The sequence below is a fragment of the Psammomys obesus genome, unplaced genomic scaffold (assembly GCF_907164565.1).
Source record: "Psammomys obesus unplaced genomic scaffold, mPsaObe1.curated_primary_1811, whole genome shotgun sequence".
Taxonomy (NCBI): domain Eukaryota; kingdom Metazoa; phylum Chordata; class Mammalia; order Rodentia; family Muridae; genus Psammomys; species Psammomys obesus.
The window spans coordinates 15156665-15180156 of record NW_026596131.1 but is presented as its reverse complement, the minus strand read 5'-3'; the positions used below and the strand labels follow the sequence as shown (position 1 = coordinate 15180156).

Here is a 23492-nt window from a genome sequence, read left to right as displayed (position 1 = left end):
CACACACACACACACACACACACACACACACACCCTTGTCACATAGGTGGGAAAAATCCTTTTCCACTTTTCCCCCCATAAAACTTCCCCACAGAAATACAATATTTACATAGAGAAATAAATAGACAACACACCTGATTTCTGCTTTCCCTGGCGGGAGACAGTCGGAGGTACTAGGGAAATATGGCTTGGATTCTAATCTCTCGAGAACGCGGCGAAGCAGCAGAGCAGCCAGTCCCGTGGGACCAGCCCGGCCCTCCCTCCAGATGGCTGGGATGGGCCTGGGGTCCAGAGAACTTCCAGAGAAGCCCGACCCCGCCTCGGGGGCCGCATATTCGCTCAGACCAGCTCCCGGCCAGACAACCTCTTGGCTGCAACTATGGACGGCGTGGGCAGAGGTGGAGGCAGCTCAACACAGGATAGGCACCCCGTCCGCTGTCACCAGGCGCCCAGTGGTGGGATCGTAGGTGCCTGCCAGGTAATAGAGGTCCTGCCGGTCCTGGTACTTTCGGCCTCGCATCATCTGCTCGTACTGCTCCCGCCCGACCACCTGGCACTTGTGGGAAATGGTCTGCACGTCGTTTTCGTCCTCGTGGCAGGACTGGTACAGTGCGTTCTGCCGGGGAAGGGCACAGTGTGGGTGGCCTCGAAGCGCGACCCCGAACCTGGGGAGGGGATGCTGGCTGCCCGGCCAGCCTGGTATGGGGCCCACCTCACCTTCCCGTCGCTCTGCCGCTTCCCCAGGTTGGTCTCCTCGGGGTGGTAGAACCATTTCACCTTCACCACCATGTTGCTGCCCCACGACTCCCACAAGCTCTCGATGCGCCCAATGTAGGGCAGGTTGGGGCGTCCGGCCGACAGGAAGACGGCGCAGTCCCCGACACGCAGCGTCTCCTTGCCTCGGACGATGGCCTTGTAGAACAGCTTCCTGGCCTTTCCCTTCATGCCTCGTCTCTGCAGGGCAGACCAGTACACAGGGGGCTGAGGAGGGGCGCAGCGAGAGGATGGTGGCCAGGGGAGCTGGCGGCACGCAGGGGGACGGGTGGGGTGTCTCCCCCTGTGTTTGGGAGGAGGAAGAGCCACCGCCATAGACTCTCTGTGAGGTGGGCTGCAAGCGGATTCTCTCTGCGCACTTGTCATGACAGAAAGACCGTAGAGAGTCCAAAGGCACATGGGATGTGAGGGCAGAGACACGCATTAGACGCTCACTGCAGTCTGAGTCACCCACAGACAGCTGAGCAGGGAGGCCAGGCTGTGCCTTTAATCCCTGCACTGGGGAGGAAGGAGCAGGCGAGCTCTGTGAGCTCCAGGCCAGCCTGCTGTACACAGTCCAGGCCAGCCAGCGCTCCAGATACCTTGTCACAAGCAAGCAAACAAAACCCACGAACAAGCACAGGCCCGGCACAGACTGATCACCAGGAAAGGCTCCTCAGGCAGCACCTCGGAGTGGCACCAGGCACACACTCCAGGTGTGCGGGTCATTTGTGTGACCACACTCGGGAGGCAGGGGCAGGCGGAGCTTTGAGTTCAAGGCCAGCCTGGTCTACAGAGCGAACTCTAGGACAGCCAGGGCCAACAGAAGTCTCAGAAAAACAACAACAAAACAAATGTGTACATTCGGATCCCCCTGTAGCTAGAGTCACGAGCTGCCCTAAATGCTGGGAACGGACCAGGTCCTTTGCAAGACCAAAGTGAGCTCTCAGCCACGGGGCCAATGCACTCCAGCCCCTGACTGGGTCACTTAAAAGCGAAGAGGAGTACCCAGAGGTGTGTGGGGTGAAGGAGCAAGGGCAAAGCCACTCCACTCTCTGCATGGGGGGGGAGGGGGAGGCCTACCTGTGTGGGGTTTCCAGACCACTTCCAGAGCTGCCGGGCGGGCAGGAAGGCTGAGATCTTTGGCCGGTTTTCTACGGAGGGCAGCCGTTGCCTCCGAGAAAGCTCTTTGGCTTTGGAGAAGCTCAGGGCCTCCTTGCGCTTGAACTTGGATTTCCCACCACTGGGACCGGCCCCTGCCCCTGCCCCGGCCACCCCGGCCCTGGACAGGAAGCAGCGCTGGGCGTGGGCGTGGGTGTGGGCGTGCGCGCCGCCTTTGGAGCGCAGGGCCTCGGGGGGAGCCAGGAGCGCCGGCACGGGGCGCGAGAGGCAAGTCTGCAGCAGCAGGGCGGGGTCCTCATCGTCGGAGCTGTAGGAGGAGTCCTCATTGTCCGACGAACAGAGACTGGAGGTGGACATGGAGCCTGAGGAGGAGGACGTGGACGAGCCGGAGGACGACGACGACATGGAGAGGCGGGTGAGGAAGCGGGAGGGCACACCGGCGGCCAGCCCCGGCCCGTCCTCATCCTCCTCGGAGTAGGAGCTGGGGCAGTCGCTGTCACAGGGCAGCGGGTACTTACGCAGGGCTAGTCCCATGGGTAGCGGGTGCACAGGCGCCCGCCCCTTCTTGTCCTTGCCCATGAGGGCCGGGTGTGCATAACTGGGGCTGGCCAGAGGCCGGCCCAGCTTGGCTCCGAAGTCCTTGTCGCTCATAAGCAGAGTCTTGCAGTTTTTGTTCTTGGGAGAGGTCACACCCTCATGGTCCAACTTAACCAGAAACTCGCTGCCTGCCCGCCGCCGCCCGGCCTTTTCGGCCCGGAGCAGCTTGTGGGCCCCGCCGGGCAGGCCTGCCCCAGCCCCTCCAACGAAAGGCGTGTAGGAACTGGCCAGGCTGCTGAAGGAGTCTGCTCGGAAGCTGTTACCAAACACAGGGGCAGCCATGCTGTGCATGGGAAACAGGGTCTCCCGGGCCCGCAGCTTCTTGGTGCCCCCGTTGAGCTGGAAGAGGTTCTGCAGCACCCCTGGCGCTTTGCCACCTGCCGCTGCCACAGCCACCGCTTTCCGCTTGGTCTGAGCCACTGCCGACCAGCTCAGCAGGGGACTGCCCCTGCGGCCTAGGAAGTGGTCAGAGGCCCCCGCCGGGGACTTGGCACCTGAGGTCAGGAGGTCTACTTTGCCTGGGGGGGGGGGAGTCAGAGTCAGCTGCACCTGCCCAGCCCACCCAGTGGTCTGCATTCACCACTCCCCCACCCGCCAGGCCCCATGCGCCTCCCAGGGCCCAGTTCAACAGCTCTGCAAATACCAGCTTTGTCTTTGCCGATGGATTTCTTCCCAGGGGTCTTGGAAGTTTCAGGGCCATCCTGCACTTTCGGGGACAGGCTGGGAGTGGGGGCTTCACTGGGCGTGGGGGTCTCACTGGATGCCTTTTTGGTCCTCCGGCAGCTGCTGGAAACCAGCAGGGCCGGAGAAGGCTCTGTGCCTGTGGAGTGGACGGAGGGCTGGTCATGGGCCTGCTGGTGGGTGACCACCACCCTTTGTGAAACGATGGTGAGGCCCGAGTAGGAGGGGCTTCAGGGAGCAGATAAGGGTAGGGGGAGCCCCGCCCATGGGTAGATGGCCCTGGGGTGCTCACACTGGATCTTGAAGTCCGGAGGCAACAGCCTGATATTAGAGACAGCTATGTGGCCCGTGTCTCCATCATCAAACTCGACCACCACCGAATCCAGGCCCTCTTCTTCATCGCTAGAAGCACCTGCAAGGAGGCATGTCCTGAGCGTGTGGCCAGCCCAGCTCACCAGAAGCCATGTCAGGCCCGGGGACAACAGGGGTGACAGGAGAAAAAGAGAGATGTTACGGGGCGCTTCTGCAGCCTGACCACACCGGCAGTCCGGTAAGCCGGCACCGCTCGACCTGGCTACCTGGTATTAAAAGCCAGGGGTCCGGTGCACAGGCGTCCCGCCCTCCACACTGCCTGCGTTTCCTCCAACAGACACCTGCCCGTTCACCTTCAGACCTTCCCACGCCGAGGGCCCTACCCGTCCTGTCTCGGTGTGCTGGGATGCGCCCACGACAGCTTTGGAGAACCAGGCACGGGAATTCTGGGCCCTTTTCATGCAGGTCTGCCCTTCTCCAGGGCAGCTTGACTATGGGTAGGAGGGACCCTCTCGGGAGCCTGGTGCCTTGGCCCTCATCCTGGCCATGAAGATACTGACCTCGAACCACATTGCCTGGATACAGACACCGAGACTTTGGACTCCAGTAGGCACAGACCCGGGTCCCAGGTGGGAGGTACCGGCTGGACTGGGGCCGGACATCAAGAACCTGCAGGGAGCAGCAGAGCAGAGCTGATAACCAGCGGGTCTGGTCACACACGCCTCGGTGTGCAGCCAGCCAAGTCCTCCCGGTGGTGGGGACAGCCACCAGGCTGGCTCCCCGCGCAGGGCCGTCCTTACCGCTTCCTGCAGCAGCTGCTCCAGTGAGTAGATCCTCTGCCGGTTGCCTCTCTCGCCCTCTATGACGATGCTGTAGCTGAGGGCGTTGTGGGGGATGTGTCAGGCTCCTGGGGGAGCCTCGCTGCCCCACGGGCCGCAGCCAGCATGCACCCCTCCCTCCCGGGCCCCAGCCTCACATATCGGGGGGCTGCAGGGTCCTGACGCTGCCCGCGTAGAGCAGACTGTCCTCCTTTGGGATCAGCACGGGCAGTCCGTCCTGAAGGTCCTCCTTGTGGATGGTGCAGGAGCGCGCTGTGGGGGGCGGCCGTCAGAGCTGGGCCCCGGGCCCACCCACCACCTCCCCAGGCGACCGTGTGTCCCCACTGCCGCTTACCCAGGGCGGCACTCTGCTCTGCGCTCAGCTGGACGCCGACTTCCTCTTCTTCCTCTTCCTCGTCCGAGAAGCTGCTGTCGTCAAACTCGAAGTCATCCTCCACAGCGAAGCTCTCCAGCAGCCGGCTCACGGCTCGGCCCTGGCCCTGGGTGAGACACGGTCAGGGGCAGAGGCTGGAAGGGCTGGGACCCCACTGGGAGCCCCTGGGCTGGAAGGGCTGCTACCTGCTTGCTGACCGTCTCTCTCTTCACCTTCGTCAGCTTCCTGCTCTTCCCCAGGATGGCCTTGGCATTTCGGGCTGACAGGGCGATGGACAAGGCCCCATTCTTCCTCTGGTCAAGAAGGATGGACAGAGGACAGCAATGAGGATTGGAACAGCTTCCCTGGCCAGTATGGGCTGTGACTCGGGGTCAGAGTTGAGTGGGGAAGGAGGAGAAGCAGTATCACCCTCCTTGGGATGCCCACTGACCGCTCTTACGCCCATGAGACCCTGCTAGCCTACCCTCAGGACTGGCTGCAACATGGCGCTCTTGCGTGTGGCTCTCTTGAGGCGCTCACTGGCAAGTTTGCTGCCCTCCTCTCGGCAGGAAAAGGTCCGGGTGGGGCTGAAAAGGGCATCTCTGCTGGTGGCAGTCCCAGGCTCTGCTCGAAGGCTACTTTTCGCCTTGCCCTTGGCTTTCCTCTTGCCAGGTGCACCTGGAGGCTGCCGCCCTGGTGCCCGCTCCAGCTTGGGGCCCACCTTGCTTTTTACTGTCCGTCTCTTGATCTTAACCTCGCCCTCAGGGCTGGACAGGCGGCAGGGCCCTGTAGGAGAGAGGGGGGTGGTCACTGGAACCCTGGTTATAGAGGGCTGTGTTCAGGTGTGCTCTGGTTTCTTTGTTACCTAGCAAGCCCTGCCTCTCCTTTTTCTTCTTGGCCTTCTGGTTGGCTTCCATCTTGACCACGGAGGAAGGGGAGGGTCCCAACACTGCCACACCAGGCCCTGGGTGCAACACCAGCCCAGGCTCCCTGGGAGCCACCTCTGTCCCCAGGAGTGCCTGGCAGTCTTCACTGTCATAGCCGCTGCCTGCGGGAACAGCCGAGGAGACGTGGTGACTGCTGTTGAATTGGCTGCTCGGGGTAGACCTAGAGAACTCGGCCAGTGGGGACAGTCCTCCTTTGGGCTGCTCAGGGGTGGGGGCAGGAACTGGCAGGGGAAGGGAACAGGACTTTCCTTCTTGCAGCCCTGACTTCCCTGGGGAGTCCCTCCCTCCTTCTGTGTCCTCTGGCCCAGCTGGCCCCCTGCTTCCTGTCCCCAAAGCACTGCTTCCCCTTGTCCTCACTCAGCTTCAACCCTAGAGGAGGGGCCAGGAGGGAGGAAGCCTCTATTTTTCCAGGCCGTTTCTGGCCTGGGGAGGAGGAAAGCTCTCCGGACACTGCAGGGCAAAGGTGGCGAGGGGCTATTTTTTTTTTTTTATTAATTACACTTTATTCATTTTGTATCCCCCATAAGCCCCTCCCTCCTCCCCTCCCGAGGGGCTATTTTTAACATGCTTCCCAGGTGTGTCCAGGGCTTCTTTCTGCCTCAGGAAGGGGGCTCCTGAGCCCTGGCCTGGGGCAAAGTCTCCCTCCCCAGCCCTGCCCAACAGGAGGCTGTCCCTGGACTACCGTTCCACAGGCTTCACCTGGATCTGGGGTAGCCGCTCCCTGTGTGCACCCCTCCTTCAGCCCCCGCGACCACGGCCCAGTCGCTCATACCAGCAACTTGCCTGCCTCGTGGGCCACAGCCACTGCTGGCTGGGCTTGGAACTTGGGCGTCTCCCTGCCACCGTCCGTATCGGGGTGTGGATGCCGAGCTGCCCCCGCCACTCTGCCACTCTTGGCTCTGGAGAGCTTCTTGCGGATGCGCCCACTGGGGGCGGCCTCTTTGTGCTGGAAGGCACTGAGGCCGGCAGGCAGCCCCTGGCTCCTGACCTTTGGCTTCAACTGGGCCACCTTGTGGGCAGCGGAGGAAGACAGCTCGGCCTGGCCACTGCTCTTGCTCCGCACCTTTCCCTGTGAAGGAGAGGTGGTGTCATCCTCAGGCACGGCCCCGGCCCCTGGCCTGTGGGTCTCCTCTATCAAAGGGCAGCCCTGGGGACTTGCCTGAGCAGGGGCCTGAGGACATCTTGGGCACAGGGCTGCCCGCTGGAGTGAACACTGCGCCCACCATCTATCCAACCCCTGTCCCAATTCACCTCTGGATGGTGGAATGGGGACGGGGCTGAGGACCAGAAGGCCCTTTGCATCATAGGTATTTGCTGATTGCTTCTGTGAAATGCACAGTTCAAAAGAAGAGTTCTCTAGGTAGACTAGCCAGCCAGCACCCTGCCCATGCCTGTAGCGCTCAGGAGGCAGAGATGTGAGGGTGGCTGCAAGCTCAAGGGCAGCCTGACTCGCAGAGCAAGTTTGATAGTCAGGGTATGGAGACTGAAACTACCACCACCATCACCACCGCCAAACCATGCCAAAAACAAGCAAAAATAAAAACAGCCTCTGCCATGGAAGGGGACGGACTAGGTAACAATAGGTCTAGGACCCTGGAGAGAGAAAAGTGGAAGGACCCAAGTTTCTATGGTGTTCAGAGCCAGGCACTGTGGCCATGGATTCACTTCCGCAGCACATTGCTATGTCTTCTTTATGGGGTGTGTGTGCGTGCGCGCATGCAGTGCATCAGGGACCAGTGACAAGCCACACGCAGGGAAATCTACTGTCAGTATCCAGAGGCAACAGCCCCTGGTTACACTGGATATCTGTGCCATCGCTTCCTTTAACCAAGGTATCAGCAGCTCACCAAACCCCTTCGGCTCACCCAGCCTCAACCCCGGGAAACCCCGAGGGTGGCGGCCTGGACACTCACTGCGGAGGCCGCCTGCAGGCCTGTGTAGGCACTCTTTTCCAGTTTGCTTCGCTTCCTTGTGGGCTCCTCGCCGCGTAGCTCCGCACACAGCAGACTCAGACTGGCACGAACAGCCCTGGGGGAAGGCAGTGGTGGGTACGGTGGACACAGCAGCAGGGCCCGGGGCAGCCTGCGTGCCGGGCCCTGTTCAGCAGCAGGCCCTGGGGGTCCAGCCAGTCCTGAGCCTCTTGGTCAGGTCCCCTGCCTGCCGGCTAGCACCAGCTCCTGGTGGTCCTTGGGGCCTTCCCCTGACTCATCCAGCTTCACTATTCCCCTGTCCGTCGTGAGCCATCTCCTCTAGGCTGGCAGTTCGGTCAGGGGTCACCATGGTAAAGCAGCTAGAGAGGAAACAGCAGGGGGTTCTGCCTGGCCTCCCACAGCTCTAGCCTCCTGTCATGAGGGCAGACATGTCTCCCCGACATCCCAATGTCTGACTTCATTTCCTTCCTAGCGCCCCCTTCCCATGAGGAAACCAACACTGCCTGTTTGCCCGAGGTGGGCCAGGGGCTGGGGTTTGCCCTCCCACCTGTCAACCCCTTAGCCAACAGAGCACAGAAAGGAAACTGGCTGCTCATGAAAATGAGTGGCAGATGGGGACTGAGGGCCTGGCCCAGCTCTGACCTCATGTGGCCAGATACCACCCTCCAGCTTCCTGTCCAACAATGCAGCTGGATCTCTGAAGACAGAAGTCCAGGCAGGAAGGCCCTGCTGCTCTGGGAGCCTCCCTGACCCCAGCTTCCTGCCACTTTGCCTGGCCTCCCACTTCCGGCATGGAGGAGGCCCAGCCCTGAGGCCCAAGGCCTCCTGCCCCCACTGGGTTCCGGAACATGGCTCAAGGGTCTGTCGGGACAGGATTGGAGGTGGGGAGACTGTCAGGAGACTCACTCTTTGGAAAGAGGGGCCCTGGCTGTGGATCCTTCCTTGCCCTCAGGCTGCTGGCTTCTCTGGGTCATAGGTGAACCTGGCAGCAAGGTTAAGCTTACTTGCTGGGATTTAGGCTAGAGTCCAGCATAGGCAATGTGGCCAGCGCTGGCAGGTCCAGAGAGGGGGAGGTTTGGGGGGCATTTCCCTGCCCTTTGGCAGGTTCTCCAACACCCTCCATGGACCCCAGTAGCCATCATGCTCAGCAGCCCCCAAGGTTCGGACTGGTTCTCAAAGGAGCCCCCTGCCGGGTGGGGGCCAGGACCTTGGTGAGCCCCCAGCCATATGGTGAACCCTCTCCCTTGCCTGCAGCCCACACAAACTCCCCCGCCCCATAACCTTCTCTGCATTTGCTAATGTTTTGTGACATAAAGCCCTGAGATTAATTTTTTGCCTCTGTCTTAATTGAAGGAACCATTTAGTGCCGATTTAACTATTATTACCAAATCATCAGGATTGATGCAGTGCGCGCGCGCGCGCCAATCGTGTTTGGAGGAGCTCGGAGGATTTATGCAAATGGGCCTGCCGGGAGAGGCAATTTGTAGCCGAGAAGGACAATTATACCCGGCCCGGGAGTGCGCCAGCGACTACGCCGGGCGGGTAATGGATAATAACATCGCGCGGCAGCCGTGAGCAGCAGCGCAGCGTGACCAACGACTTTATACAGTGCAGATAAAGAGCCTTTTACGCAACGCTGCCTCCCATGCGAGGGGCCAGGGCTGGCCGGTGGCTCCAAGGGGTGATGCCACAGCCTTAGCCTCGGCGAGGTTCACAGCATTGGTGCAGCCAAGCCTAAACTGTGAGATCCAGGAGGGGGCGCTGACGCTGGTAGCCAGGCATGGGGAGAGGCTGTGCTGGACGGTGCCAGGCCCCGGCGGGGCTCTATCTGCTGGACCTCAAGTCCAGGTCTCAGGTTTGGGGAGGGGTCAGGGCAGGCCCACACACCCCGCGCCCACACTGCAGACTCACTTGGCTTTCTTGCCGTCACTTCTGGCGAGCTGGCCGCCGGGACGCAGGGTGGGCAGTGAGCTGGAGTGTTTGCGCTTCCGAGGCCTGCCAGGCCCCCGCCTTGCGGGACTCCGTGAGCTCTCCTCCCTCCTGCAGGCCACAGACAGGATGTTAAGAAACTTTAAAACGCTCCACCCCAGGCCTACCGGGGGTACTGCCCTGCAGGGGGGAGGGCCGGGGGGGGGGGGGCAGCTGTGCTCTCAGAGTGTAATGGGTGGCAGGCTGAAGGCAAGGCTCAACTAGGTTCTCGGGGCGCAATCTGTAGCTCTAGGCAGGCAGCACTTTCCTGCCTTGCACAGCCTGCTCAAGAAGCTCCCACTGATGGCCCCTCAGGCAACTGAGCAGGTCCCAGCTGGCCCACGGGTCCCGAGTCCTCCCCGACCAGCCTCTCTGTGCTGTCCTCTGCTGAAGGACTGCTTCTCCCACCCAGACGGCACCCCTCAGCTTGGCTGCCCAGGTCTCATGAGCACCGTGCAGCCTGCAGCTTCTGGGGTGCTCCAGCACAGCCCCTGCCCACAAGGTGGCAACCAGGGCCCAGCAGCTGCCCCGCTGTGCCTCCCCATCTGCTGGGACCACGGATGCCAGCCCTGCCTGCGTGTCGTACTCATGGTCATGCCTGCGCTGCAGGCGCGCCAGCTCCCGCTGCTTCTCCTTGTATCGCCTCTGCAGCTCCGCCAGCTGCATGCGCATCTCCACTTCCTGCGTGTCCAGCCGCTCGATGGCAGCCTTCAGGGGACAAACCTGTGTGCAAGAGTTCAGGAACCTGAGCACTGTAGCCAAGCCTCGCCCAGGGCACAGAGGTCCCCCCGTCTGTTATGGCGCTGGGCGGTGGGGCTCTCACTTACAGGCTTGGCTTTAGGGGCCCAGGTGTCCTTGCGCTGCAGGATCTGCATTCTAGGGGTGAGCCTGGGGCCTCTGTCTGGGTCAGCCACTGGGGCCTGCAGTGAAGTAACTGAGCTGTCCAGGCTAGCAGCCTCCACCAGGGACCAGGCTGTGGCCAGCGTGGCCAGGTGCTGCAGGTTGAAGGCTAGCACATCCTCGTCCTCTGCTGGAGGGAAAGGGATGGGTCACGGGCTGCCCCTTCCCAGCACAGTCCTAGCCTCAGGGTGTGGGAACCAGGGTGAGGTCAAACCACACAGAATAGCCTGCCTGTGCGCCAGGCTACAGCTGAGGAGAAGGCCCACCCCAGGCCACAGTGCATGACGAATGGGTCACGCAGGCCTGGACAGCTTCCAGAGCCCGCAAGAGTGCACCCACACTTCTGGACACTAGGAATCAAGCAGTTAGGGTGCTGAGGCTTACACCATGAACCAAGTGTAAAAATAGGCAGACCAACGTTCCGGGCCTGCGCAACTGAGTGTAGAGCCCGGTCTGCAGTCACAAGCAGCTGCCCACCTGTCCATCCTACCGTCATCCACCTCCCGCCAGCACCTGGGCAGCAGGGGTAGCTAACCACAGAGGAAAACCTGGGTGGGGCCGCAGGGCTGGATCAGCACTGTGGAGGAGTGAGGGCAGCCAGGCTGAGCCCGGGAGGACATCTAAGAAGGGTCAGAGGAGTCCAGTGGGGTCTGAGCGGAAGTCACCCTGAACAGCAGCACCCCACCCACCAACCCAGGGGTCACGTGACACCACTGTCCACTGGAAGGAAACCAGGCTCCTCGAAGACAGCTGGGGTTGGAGGGCTGCAGGAAGACTCGGGGAAGCAAGTAAGTGTGCAAAGTCCACAGGGTTGGCTCAAGGGCACTACCACCCAAACCCAAGCAAGCTGGTCGTCAGAGAAAAGAGGGACAGCATGGGACCACTGCAGCTGGGGAGACTCTACCCCAGGAAGGGCTCCGAGGCTGGAGCATCACCGCAGGGCGGGCATGTAGAGGAAGAGCTCCCACGGAGCTTCTGCCCCTAGGCTCCCAACTACTGAGGGGCAGGCGGCAGGGGCTGTGAGCCACCTACACCAGAGGAAACACGGGTGACCACCGACAGCCCACAGCTGCCCTGGAGAAGCCCGCCCTGGAGGCCCTACCAAAAGCGCAGTGTCTGCTTCCCGTTAGGAGAGAAAAGCAGAGAAGCCCGGCACCAGTCACCCCATAAAGTGATGGGTCCATAACCATGTCAAGTACGTGAGGTAGGGGCCCAACACGGGGCAAGACCCCAGGAGCAAGGACCAGTCTCCTCAAAGGCTGCTTCTGTGATGCAGGAGCCTGCTGTCCCCGCAGGGAGAGGTAGGGTACGCTGGGATGGCTTGGCAGCTGCTCGGATTCTCCTTGGGGTCACGCCCTGTGTCTGACGCCACAGCATGGCGTGGCAGCTCCAGCAGCCACACCAGGTTACCCACTGTAACCTACAACCCATAACCCCCACACAGCATGCATGGGCAGTGTGGCACGTGCCCACAAAGCGCCGGGACGTGATTGGTCCCCCATGAGTCCCCTCATGCTATTGCACAACCTTCACATGGGAGGCCCTGGCAGCTTGGCCTTGACCCTAGGAATCCCATAGTACTCAAATGAGGCCTCAGCAGGAATCTAGCAGGTTGGTGGGTCTCTCCCCTCTGCAGAGTCCAGCAGGCGGTCCTCCAGGGCCTGTGCTTTCAGGCCCTGTCCATCCCCTTTCCCCATGACTCTTGCCAGGACAGGCCTGAGGCTAGGCTGGCCTGCAGCCCCGGCTGAGGGCAAGGGCCTGGGGAGCTTTAAGCGGCAGGAAAACAGGCCGAGCCCGAAGACTGTTAGCTCGTGCTGGAAACACCTGCTACATGATGGCTGGCTGGGGTGCTCCTCAGTGAGGTACTTCCTCTGTGGCCACAAGGGAGGTGCTGCTTCTCTGTCAGTAAGGAGGGGGCTTCAAACGCAGGGGCTGCCAGGGAGCTGTGTGGCTCTTCCTGCTGAGTACAGACTGCCTGGGCTGCAGCTCTCATCACGGCACGAATCTTAGGGCCCTTAGGTGTTTGGCTGGTGAGCGTAGGAACCCCTGTCCCAAAAGTCAGTCTGAAGCAGGGGACCTGCAGCCACAGCCACAGCCACAGCCGCAGCCGCAGCCTCAGCCTGGTGGGTATCTGAGAACCATTCTGAGGCTTGGGGGTTCAGTGAGCCTAGTCTGGCGGCCCCCGCCCCAACAAAGCAGTAGACCGGAGCTTTCTGCTACCTTTCCTGCTACCAGGCCCCCCTCTAAACCTCTGCCTCGGGCCTCATCATCTCCTACACAAAATGGAGACAGTATGGAGTGCTGCCCCTAGGGACCCTATGACTCGAACCTGCCACAGAGAGGCGGAACTGGTCCCAGCGGTCCCGCCCAGGACTGGTTGGTTCCTCCAAGTGGGCACACCTGCACCGATTTCCATGAAGGAAACCCTGTGGGGACCAGTCTCCCCACTGGGGTTTCCCTTTCTTTACGGATAACTGCGCCAGGGCAAAGGCTACCATCTGTCTGACCCCGAGGGGCCAGCTCCCAGGGTCCCAGGGAAGGGTGCTGTAGCTGGGTCTCACCTTGCGTGGCCAGCTCGCTCTTCTGCCGCTGGATCTCCAGATCAGCCAGCTCGCTGAGCAGGGCAATCCCATGAATCCCTGAGCTACGGGGCAGAGGGGCCGTGCTGAGTGGCCCGGAGGCTGCTGGGGTCTGAGAGTCTGGCAGGCTGATGTCAGGCAGGTCCCCTAGGTCCACAGTGGCAGCCACCAAGGCATCCAAGCCTGGCAGCGCTTTGGGTGAGTGGCTGGGGTTGGGAGTCCCCCAGTCCATCTCTGAGTCCCCCCCACTCTCCTCCAGCTGGGCTTCCTCCTCCAGCTGGGCCGCATCAGGGGCCTTCTGTGAACCTTCATCATTGTCCAGGGCAACGGGGCTCCCTGCTCCCTGTTCCAGTGCTTGAGGGGCAGCCCCCGAAGGGGGCTGTGGGGTCCCCAGGTCCATGGTCCTCTCATTTTGCATCCCTCCCTGAGTAGAATTAGTCTGGCCAGTAGCCTCAGTGTCCCCTCCCTCGAGGAGGCCTCCAAATCTCAGTGCTTGTAACCCCTCAAGTGGGCCGGGGTCCTCTGCCTTCCTTAGTGGGAGTCCCCGCTCAGCAGGGTGGGGGACAATGGTGAGGTCCGGGGCGGCCTCCCTGGCCCTGGAGAGCCCAGGCTCCTCCAGGCTTCTGGGGCTGCAGGGGGGTGGCTCCCCAGTCAAGAACGTCCTTGCGGGCTCAGGCCGAGTCCCTGGGGTAGTGGTTTGCATAGTTTTGGGGTCTGGGAGGTCAGAGGAGTGCAGGTCTGAGGGGAGGGAGAAGTCCACGCCAGCCGTGGGGTTCAATCCTGGAGGCAGTTCTGTAAAAGAGGGCACACAGGAGTCTTCAGCTGGGACCAGCAGAGGCAGCATGGCCCCGTTACAGATGGCCTATGAGACAGGACACAGGGATGTGGCCAAGCTTTACTAAGGGGGTACCAGGAAGCAAGGCTCAGAACCAGCGCCACTTCCAGGCCAGGCCCCACAAGGCACCTCTGGTGTGGCTGTCTGGAAAAGAGGGATTTTCAAACCATGGTGCTTGAATTAGGGTTTTTCCTGAACTAGAACAAGCTGGCAGTGTGTCAGAGCATGATGCCCCATTAAAAAAAAAAAAAAAGGCTGAAGCACAAAACCTCTGCTGGCTCTGTCTCCTCACTGTGGAATTGGGACAGGCTTTATGTTCATCAGATGGATTTCCAAAGCACTCAGCCTGATTCAGAGAAAATCATAGGCTTTTGGAAAGCTGGTGGGGGTGGCGGGCACAAGACAGCCTCCTCACCTCGCCTCGGGCAGGCAGACTGCTGCTCTGGCCCCAGGTGGCAAGGTGACATCATCCTCTCCCTCAGGTTTGGTTGGGGACAGGTCCCGAGTCTGATGTCACCAGCTGTGGCAGGGCAAGTGTGTCACCACTCACAGGACCCTTGCGCTGGCCAGTTTTTTTTTTGGGGGGGGAGGGGGGTGTCTGGTTCTTATTTTGCCCATCTACCCAGAGTAAACAGGGGCCTAGAGCTGGGCCGTTATGGTAACTCCCGGATCACAGGATTGTCAAGAGAGAAGAGAGCTTCCTGGTCTGAGTACGGGAATGCCTGGGCAGAAAAAAATCGGGGTAACCCCAACCACCCACCAGGGGTAGGACTTGCCAGGCAAAAAAGGCTCATTCCCTCACCTGGTTCCAGCGTGGTAAGGTTGGTTCCAGCCCGCTGGCCCTCCCCACTCTTGTCCTTGGTGCTAGGCACCTTGGAGCCAGGCCCTGGGCTGCCAGTGGGGCAGATGGATAAAGTGCAGGGGGCACTGGGACGAGGTGGAGGTGTGGGGCAGCCAGCAGGGGTCTTCAGAGAGGGTGAGCGGCAGCAGGGTGACAGCTTGACCAGGCCTGCACTGGCAGATGAGGGGGTGCCCTTGGCCATGGGGGTTAAGGCAACTGGCTTGTGGGTCGGCTTTGGGGCCTTCTCCTGTGCAGGCTCCTCCAGCTCCATGTGGCGGTCCTCAGGCTTGCGCTGTTGGGTGGGGAAGAGGCTCAGACGGTCACACCCTTGGGACCCCTGAGGCCCACTGCTCAGTGAGAGGCATGCAGGGGTGTCCTGGGACCATCTGCATGGAACCTGCAGGGGTAGGATTGTCTTGGATCTCAAGTCGGAGTGGCTGTTGGGGGCATGGTACCTGGAACTGGGCAGCCCGCTGTAGCTCCAGAGCCTGAGTGGTCCGTTGCTGCTGCTGTTGCTGTTGCTGTTGTTGCTGCTGCTGCTGCTGCTGCTGTTGCAGTGCGTACAGCTCTTGCTGCCGAAGCAGCTGGGACCTCGAGTACACAGGGAGCTGGCCGGGATGCTGCATGTGGGAGGCAGGACCCCGTGCCCCATACATGGGGGGCCACCGTGAGGCCTGGTCCATAACGTCAGCTGCAGGCAGGGCCAGAGGACCATCAGTTCCAGCCAGAGACCACGAGCCCACCTGGGCCAGCCTCCCCTCCTCCCTTCAACTCTCCTCAGCCCATCCCTCTTCCTGTCCCTGGGGATAAGCCAAGTACCTCATACTTCTTGGCTGGGCCCTGGTAGGCCATGTGCTTCCCTCCCCCCCCCCCCCCCCCCCCCCCCCCCCCCCCCCAGACACACTGCTCAGCCCCACATGCGAACAGCCAGGACTGGAGAGGGCCCTCACCAAGCGTGTGAGGAGTGGCGTGGGGTGCAGTTTCCGAGGGTAAGAGGACTAGCTGCGCGGGTGCGTCTTGGGGGAGGGGGAACACTGAGGGCATGGAGCCGGGAACCGACGCTGGGAAGCCAGGGGGCAGGTTCTGGTGCAGGGCGGGGTGTCCGAGGCCTGAGGAGTGGAGTGCAGTGTTCAGGCTGAAGAGCCCGGTTAACTCTCAGGCTTCCCACTCGTGGGTAGCCCAGACAGGAGAGGATGACCTCCAAGCCAGCCTCCCACTCTGCTCTCGGGGCACTAACCATAGGAATGTCCCCCCATCCACAAGGAGGGACTTCGGGTGCGGGGCAGCCAGTGGGGATGGGCAGGGTGGGGGTGCGGGGCTGGGTCCCCGCTCAGCTGGCCGCCTTGCATCATGAGGTGGGGAGCCAGGTCTCCGGGGCAGCTGCTGGAAGGGTGGATCCGGGCAAACTCCACGAGGTCTTTGTTGTCTCTGGAAGATCATTAGGGTCAGCTCGGCCCCCTCCCTTCCCAGCCAACCCCAACCCTTCAACAGACTGTCGGCCTGCAAGAGGAAATGGAGGCGAAGGCTCCCAGGAAACCCTGGGCTCTGAGCCTCCATCCGCAGCAGTTGCTGCCGGCAGAGCCCCGTGGGAGGGCTGGACCGCTGTGTATGCCCCACGGTGACAGCCCAGCCCCTGGTGCCCCACGAGGGCAGCTGCCCCGAGAGGTCACAGCCACCGAGGGCCTCCACGGGCTCTTACTGTATCAGCAGCTCCCGGCCAGGCAGCCCCAGGTGCTCGTCACACACCCGTGTCCTGTCCTCCTCACCCTCCAGGTCCAGGGCATGCGGGGCTCGAGGTCCTCCCGCAGCTGCACAAAGCAAAGACAGTGGAAAAGCCTGGCTGTGACATCTAGAGAGCCACTGCCTGAAGCAAACCTTAGGCTGGGGCTGAGGCACGAAGGCAGGGTCCCCTGGCCCTGGGGCAGAAGTGGGGAGGGAAATCAGAGGCAGGGCAGGCGTGCTTTCCCGACCACAGACGTCTCACCTTTGAAGGCGGGAGCGGCCCTGCCCTGCCGCCCACTGTTGGTACTGTAGGCCGCGTCGGGTCGGCTCACTGTGTCCTTCTGCCGGGCCAATGCCACTGCGATGCCCACAGGCGGCTGCCGCACCTCTCCGTCTCCGTGTGGGGCCTCGTGCTCCCGGCTGCGGGCGCAGTCGGGCCTCTCCACTGGGCCTGGGCCCTTCGAGGCAGGAAACTTGGCTTCCTGCTGGACACAGCTGGCTTTGAGGCCACCCAGGCCCACAAATGGAGCCTTCTGGCCCACAACCAGGGCTTGGTTGCTGTACTTGAGCAGGTTCTTCATGGCTGAGACCTCGTCTGGCGGAGTCGGCAGCTCCTGCGTGAGGAGAGCTGCCTGCTGTAGGCCGCTTCCAAAGGGGTCGAGGTAGGCACTGCCCTTCCGTTCCTCACCGATGGCCATGGAGGCGCCGTGGCCTGTCTGAACACCCCATGGCGACATATGGGGCCCGCTATAACCCAGAGACGCCAGTTCCACAGACTTGCGTTTAGTCTCAACCCCACCACCTCCTGCCTCTACCTCAGGCGCCACCAAGTGCTGCTGGTGGCGGATCCGGGCCACCTTCTGGGCCCCTGGAGGGCCAGCAGGGGCCTCTTTGCTGGCAGCTTTGTCTAAAGTGCAGCAGGCCTGGGTGGCCTTCCCACCAAGTGGGTCTTGGTGATTGGGCCCGGCACAGTCCTGTGCATGAGTGGGCAACTCGAAGTAGCCGCTTCTGTCCAGACCACCTTTAGGAAGTCCAGGGAAGGGGGCGTCGGGGCCTGCACTAAGATACTCTAGACCCTTCAGCCGGGGGTGGAGGGCTGCCTCAAAGCCCCCAGGTCGCCGGTCGCCCTTGCCCTCGGCCTTTAGGTGGGCATAGGAGACTCCATAGGGTGCACCATGGTCAGGGGCCACAGCCCCGTCCAGATGCCGGTCCTTGCCATCACCTGCCACAGCACAGGCCTCCGCTACTTGGAAAGGGCGGCTCTTGTCGGCCAGATGTCCCACAGAAGGCACAAAGGTGGGCCCGCTGGCCTTTAGGTCCCGGGAGACTTTGTCCTGCAGGGGACAGAGCCCATCTGGACCTGCATGCAGCTGCAGACAGGGGAAGGAGGCTGCAGGGCCTGTGTTGAGGGGCGGGGGCGGCCCGGTGGGCAGGCCAGAGGGTACCGTGTAGGACACAGAGTGGTGCAGCATCTGCCGGCGCTCCAGGCACTCGCTGAAGGCTGGCCCAGGCTCCACGGGGCCTGCCACCTCCTTGGCGCAGCGTCCAGGTGCTGCTACGTTTGTGCTGGGCCGGCCCAGCATGCTCCCTGCACAGCTGGCCAGCGAGGCTTTGCCCACGTCGCCGTTGAGGACCTTGGTGTTAAGCAGGCAGGAGGTGAGGTGTTTGGGGCGGCCCTCACAGGACCCCCGGGGGGCAGGGCCTGCCTCCTTGCAAGGCCCATCAGCGGGCATGGGTGGCACCAGCTTTTGTCTGTCTTTGCTGCCGTCTTCCTCTGGGGCTGGCCGCTCCCTGCCTTCTGCTACCTTGCTGGTTTTCTCTTTGCCCAGCTCTTTACCCATGAGGAAACGGTCAAACTCCTTAGGACCCTTCTGCAGGGAGGCGGCCTCTACGCGGTCCCGGCTACAGGAGCCGATGGGATGGGCAGGGGTGGCTCTCGGCACTCCAGGAAAGTTGTGGTTGGCAGGGAGGATGGCAGGCTGTGGGGGCAGGTTGCGCAGGTAGAAGTTATCTGTGAGCCAAAAGGGATAAGGTCAGGGAGTGCAGGGGCCATGAGGAGCCTCAGCTAGCATCTCTGACCCAGGGTTTTTGTTTGGGGGGCGCTGGAGAGAGGATCCAGGTTTGGTTCCCAGCACCCACATGGGGACTCACAGCCATGCATGACTCCAGCTTCAGGAGAACTAACACTTTCTTCTGACCTTTGCGGGCCCCAAGCACACACCTGGTGCACATATGGGGACAAAGGGAAAACATTCATGCATGTAACACGAAATTGTGATCTAAAGCACATTCTGAAAACCATAGGCACACATATGTAAAGCAGCCATCTTCAGGCGCTCGGTTAGGGGCGTTAACACGTTAACGGTGTGGTCTGAACATCACCGCCACAGCCGGAACTCTCCTGGCATTCCAAACCGAAGTTTCCCTTTCTAAAGGCTGGCCACCCTCTTCCCTCCTGTGTTTCAGTCCTAGGAGCCTGGTGAGGCAGAGCCCCGGCGGGGTGCCTCGCCAGCCAGCTCAGTCTCAGGGACTGTCAGAGGAAAGGGGCACAGACTGCTTTACAAAGCGCTAGCAATGTGCAGCCCAGAACAAGAGCTCCTGTTAGCCAAGAGCCTCGCCTCGGAGGGGGCAGCGATGCCTGTAGCTTCTACCCCTCTCTCCATGCCTCGTGCTGGGACTGCCAGGGGGTCTGAAGACAGGATGGTGTGGGAGATCCACCTGAGGAGCCCACCAGACTGCGACATCTTAGCCAACTGTCTCCGGCTAACAGGACTGGGACAGAGGGGAAGGGAAACCGGTCTCTGCAAGACACAGCTGTCCCTGCTCCCAGGGTCACCTGCCTGGGGACTCCCGGGACTCCCAGTCCTGAGGACTCCCGCTGTGGTCTGGGGACTGGCTGTCCAGCTGAGGCCCTGTCCGGGGCAAGCCCTCTCTGACCAGGTAGGGTCAGCTCCAGGCTGTCAGCAGTCAGCCTGGGGACACCTACTCTGCCAGCCAAGCTGGAGCCCATCAAAGCTCAGCAAACCCTGGGGGCCACCCTGCCTCCCCCTGGTTGGGTGGGTGGGCAGCAGGCAAGGCCCTGGCTAAGGGCGCATACCAGGCAGGGAAACAAAAGAAAACGTTTGCAACTTGTAAAACCGTCCTCGGTCATGTAAATTCTGTGTCAATTTCCTCTAATTAGAAACAAGGGGAAAGGGGAGCAGGAAGGGGGGAGCCCAGGAGAAACCCAATTAGCTTAATTTCCCAAACCAAATAATGTTCTTGGACAAAGCTCCACCACAGTATTATGAAAGCTGAGAGGCCTGGCCAGCAGCCGCCAAGACACCAGTCAGCCCAGAGGGAGTCCCCGGGCCCAGGTTCACCAGTCTGTTCTCCAGGGCTCAGACTAACCACCTGTCTACCCTTGACAGATGCTGTCAAAACAGCTGCAGGCACAGGACTGATGGAGGGGAGGCTGTGTGACAAGGGCTTGGGGACCCTGCCCCCAAGCGCTCAAGTCTGCTTCCTGGGAGCATGTGGCAGGGCTGTCTAGGATGACACCAGGCCCCTGGGTGGGGCTGGGTGGACTTCCTGGTCACACCCAAGCAGGGCAGGCTGAGCCAATCACGGCTAGCCCACTTAGAGCAAGGCCAAAGATATCCTGAGCTTCCACGGCTCTAAGACTCTTCTGTGCCCAAATGTGCAGAACCATTCCAAGGGTCCAGACACGACAGACACCCTAAGGTCCTCAGCTCACCCTCCTGGTCCAGGAGATCCACACAAAGGCACTCTGCCCCTCTGCCCCAACTGGGGCTCCCTAGGGATTTGTTGAAACTAGTGTCACCCACTCTCCACCTGCTGCACACTAGGGCCTTGTCACATGGGGATCACCTCCCAGAAGGCCCCGAGCCACCCTGCTAAGCTGGTTTTGCCTCTTCAGACTGGTGGTCTTTCTTACAGCCTGGACTGAAAACCAGAGTCATGAGGAAGACATAACTCTGCCCTGCTATATATTCCTTGACATCACTAACTCTGGCCTGAAGGGACTTGTTTGGGTTACCTGAATCTGAACCGTGGTCCTGGCCTCTAGTCACACCACAGGAGAACTTCCCAAAACGCAAACAGACCCTCAAACACAAAACCCCTCTGGCTAGCGACAGGGGCTGAGCTCTCTGGCCTTTCCTGAGGCCACCTCCAGGCAGACCTCCTGCTGGTTTTGCAATGCCTGCATGAGGAACTGTCTAATGGGATAGGGCAGGGGTAGGGGCAGGGGCTGAGAGGAAGTCAGGAATGCAGCTTCTGTACCCACCTCCAAGAATACTTCCTGCCCCAGCCTCGGTCCCGAGGGCAAATAATGAGAACTTGTGGGTCAGCTCGGCTGTGTCAGCGAACCCTCAAACTGAGCACCTGCATGCAGCTCACAGTGGGCTTGGACATCCTCCTCGGGGCCCCTCCTTGCCTGGGACGAGGGCTCACTTACCCTGCTGGTACCCCTTAAGCTTACCCTCAGGATGCACTACACCCCACACCAAGCCCCACAGCACTTGCCTTTTTGGGTTCCATAGAAACGATGTTGCCCATAGAGAACATTGCTGTTTCCATGGTGATCCAAGTGGCTCACGGGTAGAAAGGTAGATGCCAGACTCCCCGAAAATCTGGGGTACGCAGGAGCTAGGGAAGCAAAGCACTGCTGTGGAGACAACTCCCTGGCCCTCACCACCCGGCCCCAAGGAGGCGAGAGGCACACAGCCCAGGAGCCGCACCCTGAAGAGTGCGCACAGCACACCGGTGGGAAATCAACCCATCAATACATCAGATTAAGTCTGACTGGACGAACACTGTCCCCCCGGAGCAGCGCAAATTGAATTGCTGATGGGCACGGGGCTGGAGAGGGGAGCTGCCCTGGAGCCCTTCCCAGCAGCGCCTGTGTGGCAGGAGCTTCCAGGCCAGGCAACAGCAGACTCAGAGAGGCAGCCTGAAAGGAGGGTGTGATATGGACACTCCATGGCTTCTCAGCCAGGGGGGCCACACCAGACAGGGCCTACAGCCTGAGCCCTCACAGGCACCCAGGGAAGCACACTTAGCAGGCTTGGGCTGCTCCACAGCGGGTCTGGGTGACTCACACCCTAGCTCCATGAAGCTAGGTTATGTGGCCAGTTCCCACTCGCTGGACGCCGCAGGTCTCTCCCCACAACTGTGCTCTCCTCAAAAGCCAGGCATCTGCTCCAGTCTGCAAGGCTCCAGGCGTGCCATATTGTGTACAAGACCTGAGCCCCAGCTAAGCCCTGGCAGGATGAAGCATGACCCTCTTAGACTGTGGTCTGTCCCTCAGGGGCAACCAAAGTTCTGAAGGGCTGTGCCTACATGGCACAGTAATGCTAACCACAGCCTAGAGCCAGTCCACCCTGTTGGCCTTGGGCCAACAGTGGCCCCTGTCACCTGAACAATGTTCCTATTCCCCTGCCCCATGAGGTTCCAGCTTGCAAGAAAGGTGACTGAGCCCTGACAGCAAGACTTGGGGACGGGCACAAAAGTTGCAGCACGAGATGGTGCAGTGGCTAAGGACACTGGCTCCAGCCGGGTGACGGTGGCGCATGCCTTTAATCTCAGCACTCCAGAAGCAGAGGCAGGCAGATCAAGTCCAGCCTGAGCTACAGTGTGAGTTCCAATGCAGCCAGGGCTACATGGAGACACCCTGCCTTGGAAAACAAAACAAAACAAAACAAAACAAAAGCGAGAACATTGGCTATTCCCTCAGAGAACATGGGTTCAATTCCCGCCCCCACAGAACAGCTCACAATCACCCATGACTCCATTTCCAGGGAACCCGACATCCTCTTCTAATCTCGGGAGTTATCAGCACACATGTGGTGCAGACACACACGCAAATGAAATGTTCCTATATGTAAAATAGAGCCAGCACATCTGAAATCTTTCTAAGAAGGGAAAGAAGCTGTGGCACTCCACAGCCGCCAGTCTACAGCTTCCTGGCTGGTCCCTCCCACCAGGCCTGACAGGAGCGCTGGGCCTGGACCTCTATCGCATCCACCAAGGAGTCTTGGCTGCTGGTCGCTACTGACCTTACCCACTGCTATCACAAGGCAGCTGCTGGATGTGGGAAGGGAACTTTAGTCTCCTCCAGCTCGGCTCACTGGCCCAGGCAGCTGCCTTTCTCTGTTAAGAGGGGTGAGGGATCTTCGAGGAGACTGAGTCAGACTGAAACTATCCCTACAAGGGGCTCATGTACTCAGTGCCACGGTCTTGTCAACTCGGCATGCATCTAACGGGTCTGTGGGGTTGAGCACCCTCAGGCCTGCTGTGAGCGTCAGGCAGAGACCCAGGGTGAGCTGAGAAACTGCAGGATCAACTCAGAGAGGCTGCACCGGGTGGGCAGGCACTCCCCGCTGTACAGACAACTGGTTCAGGCGCAGCCGGACAGGGCCGAGTGGAGCTCTGCATGTTCCGGACACCAGACCCTGCAAGAGCTTCTCCTTGGGACAACTGCTGTCCCCAGAGTTTCCCAACAGTCTCACTTCTCAGGCAGTGCAGTCCTTAGGGTCTTCTCAAGGGATAAGCACAGGGGAGGAGGCTGCCACAGTCCCCAGAAAGGAACCCAGGGCAAGCAGTGCTGCTATTTGGCAAAGGGCGCTTGAGTCACAGGCTCACTGAACCAGGCGGCAGGGGTCTCTCAATGTCACAGCCGAATCACTGACCAGTTTCCTGGCCCAGCGGCCCAGCAGCACTCAGCCCTGCTTTACTTTGATTTCCTAATTCTTTTACCCCAGAAACCCTGGGCTATGGAGATGGGATTCTTGAGGATTTGGAGGGGAAAACCTAAAGAAGCGGACTGGAGCGACAGGACTTCTCTCCAGATGGGCCTGCCCTGTTCCATGCTTCCAAAGGCTGCTCTGCCTGATGCCGAACTGGAGGAGCCGCTGTGGTGGCTTGAGGCCAGACAGCTCCAGGGTGTCCCTGGCAAAGCCCTCAGAACTGGTAAACAGTGCACAGAGTACACACACATTTGGGGCAGAACCCTCAGAACCCAGAACCCTCAGCCTGCATGCCACACCCACTGCCAGGGAGACACACACACACACACACACACACACACACACACACACACACACACACACA

At 60.9% G+C, this 23492-nt stretch overlaps 1 protein-coding gene across 1 annotated transcript in view; it reads right to left on the bottom strand.

The window, feature by feature from the left end:
• Nucleotides 1-23492, bottom strand: part of Bahcc1 (BAH domain and coiled-coil containing 1) — a 32343-nt gene that overhangs the window by 1853 nt on the left and 6998 nt on the right. The window contains exons 2-26 of the mRNA XM_055592202.1: nucleotides 20907-21029; nucleotides 16642-18390; nucleotides 16357-16465; nucleotides 15895-16085; nucleotides 15608-15766; nucleotides 15113-15348; nucleotides 14619-14949; nucleotides 12964-13773; nucleotides 10330-10532; nucleotides 10089-10225; nucleotides 9446-9574; nucleotides 7517-7631; nucleotides 6383-6672; nucleotides 5522-5700; nucleotides 5141-5442; nucleotides 4863-4970; nucleotides 4639-4783; nucleotides 4442-4556; nucleotides 4266-4341; nucleotides 4026-4134; nucleotides 3446-3565; nucleotides 3116-3292; nucleotides 1837-2990; nucleotides 718-954; nucleotides 135-616 (exon numbers count right to left, since the gene is read on the bottom strand). Of these exons, the coding sequence (XP_055448177.1) occupies nucleotides 410-616; nucleotides 718-954; nucleotides 1837-2990; nucleotides 3116-3292; nucleotides 3446-3565; nucleotides 4026-4134; nucleotides 4266-4341; nucleotides 4442-4556; nucleotides 4639-4783; nucleotides 4863-4970; nucleotides 5141-5442; nucleotides 5522-5700; nucleotides 6383-6672; nucleotides 7517-7631; nucleotides 9446-9574; nucleotides 10089-10225; nucleotides 10330-10532; nucleotides 12964-13773; nucleotides 14619-14949; nucleotides 15113-15348; nucleotides 15608-15766; nucleotides 15895-16085; nucleotides 16357-16465; nucleotides 16642-18390; nucleotides 20907-21029 (7511 nt within the window). The 3' untranslated portion in view covers nucleotides 135-409. The remainder of the gene's footprint in view (nucleotides 1-134; nucleotides 617-717; nucleotides 955-1836; nucleotides 2991-3115; nucleotides 3293-3445; nucleotides 3566-4025; nucleotides 4135-4265; nucleotides 4342-4441; nucleotides 4557-4638; nucleotides 4784-4862; nucleotides 4971-5140; nucleotides 5443-5521; nucleotides 5701-6382; nucleotides 6673-7516; nucleotides 7632-9445; nucleotides 9575-10088; nucleotides 10226-10329; nucleotides 10533-12963; nucleotides 13774-14618; nucleotides 14950-15112; nucleotides 15349-15607; nucleotides 15767-15894; nucleotides 16086-16356; nucleotides 16466-16641; nucleotides 18391-20906; nucleotides 21030-23492) is intronic.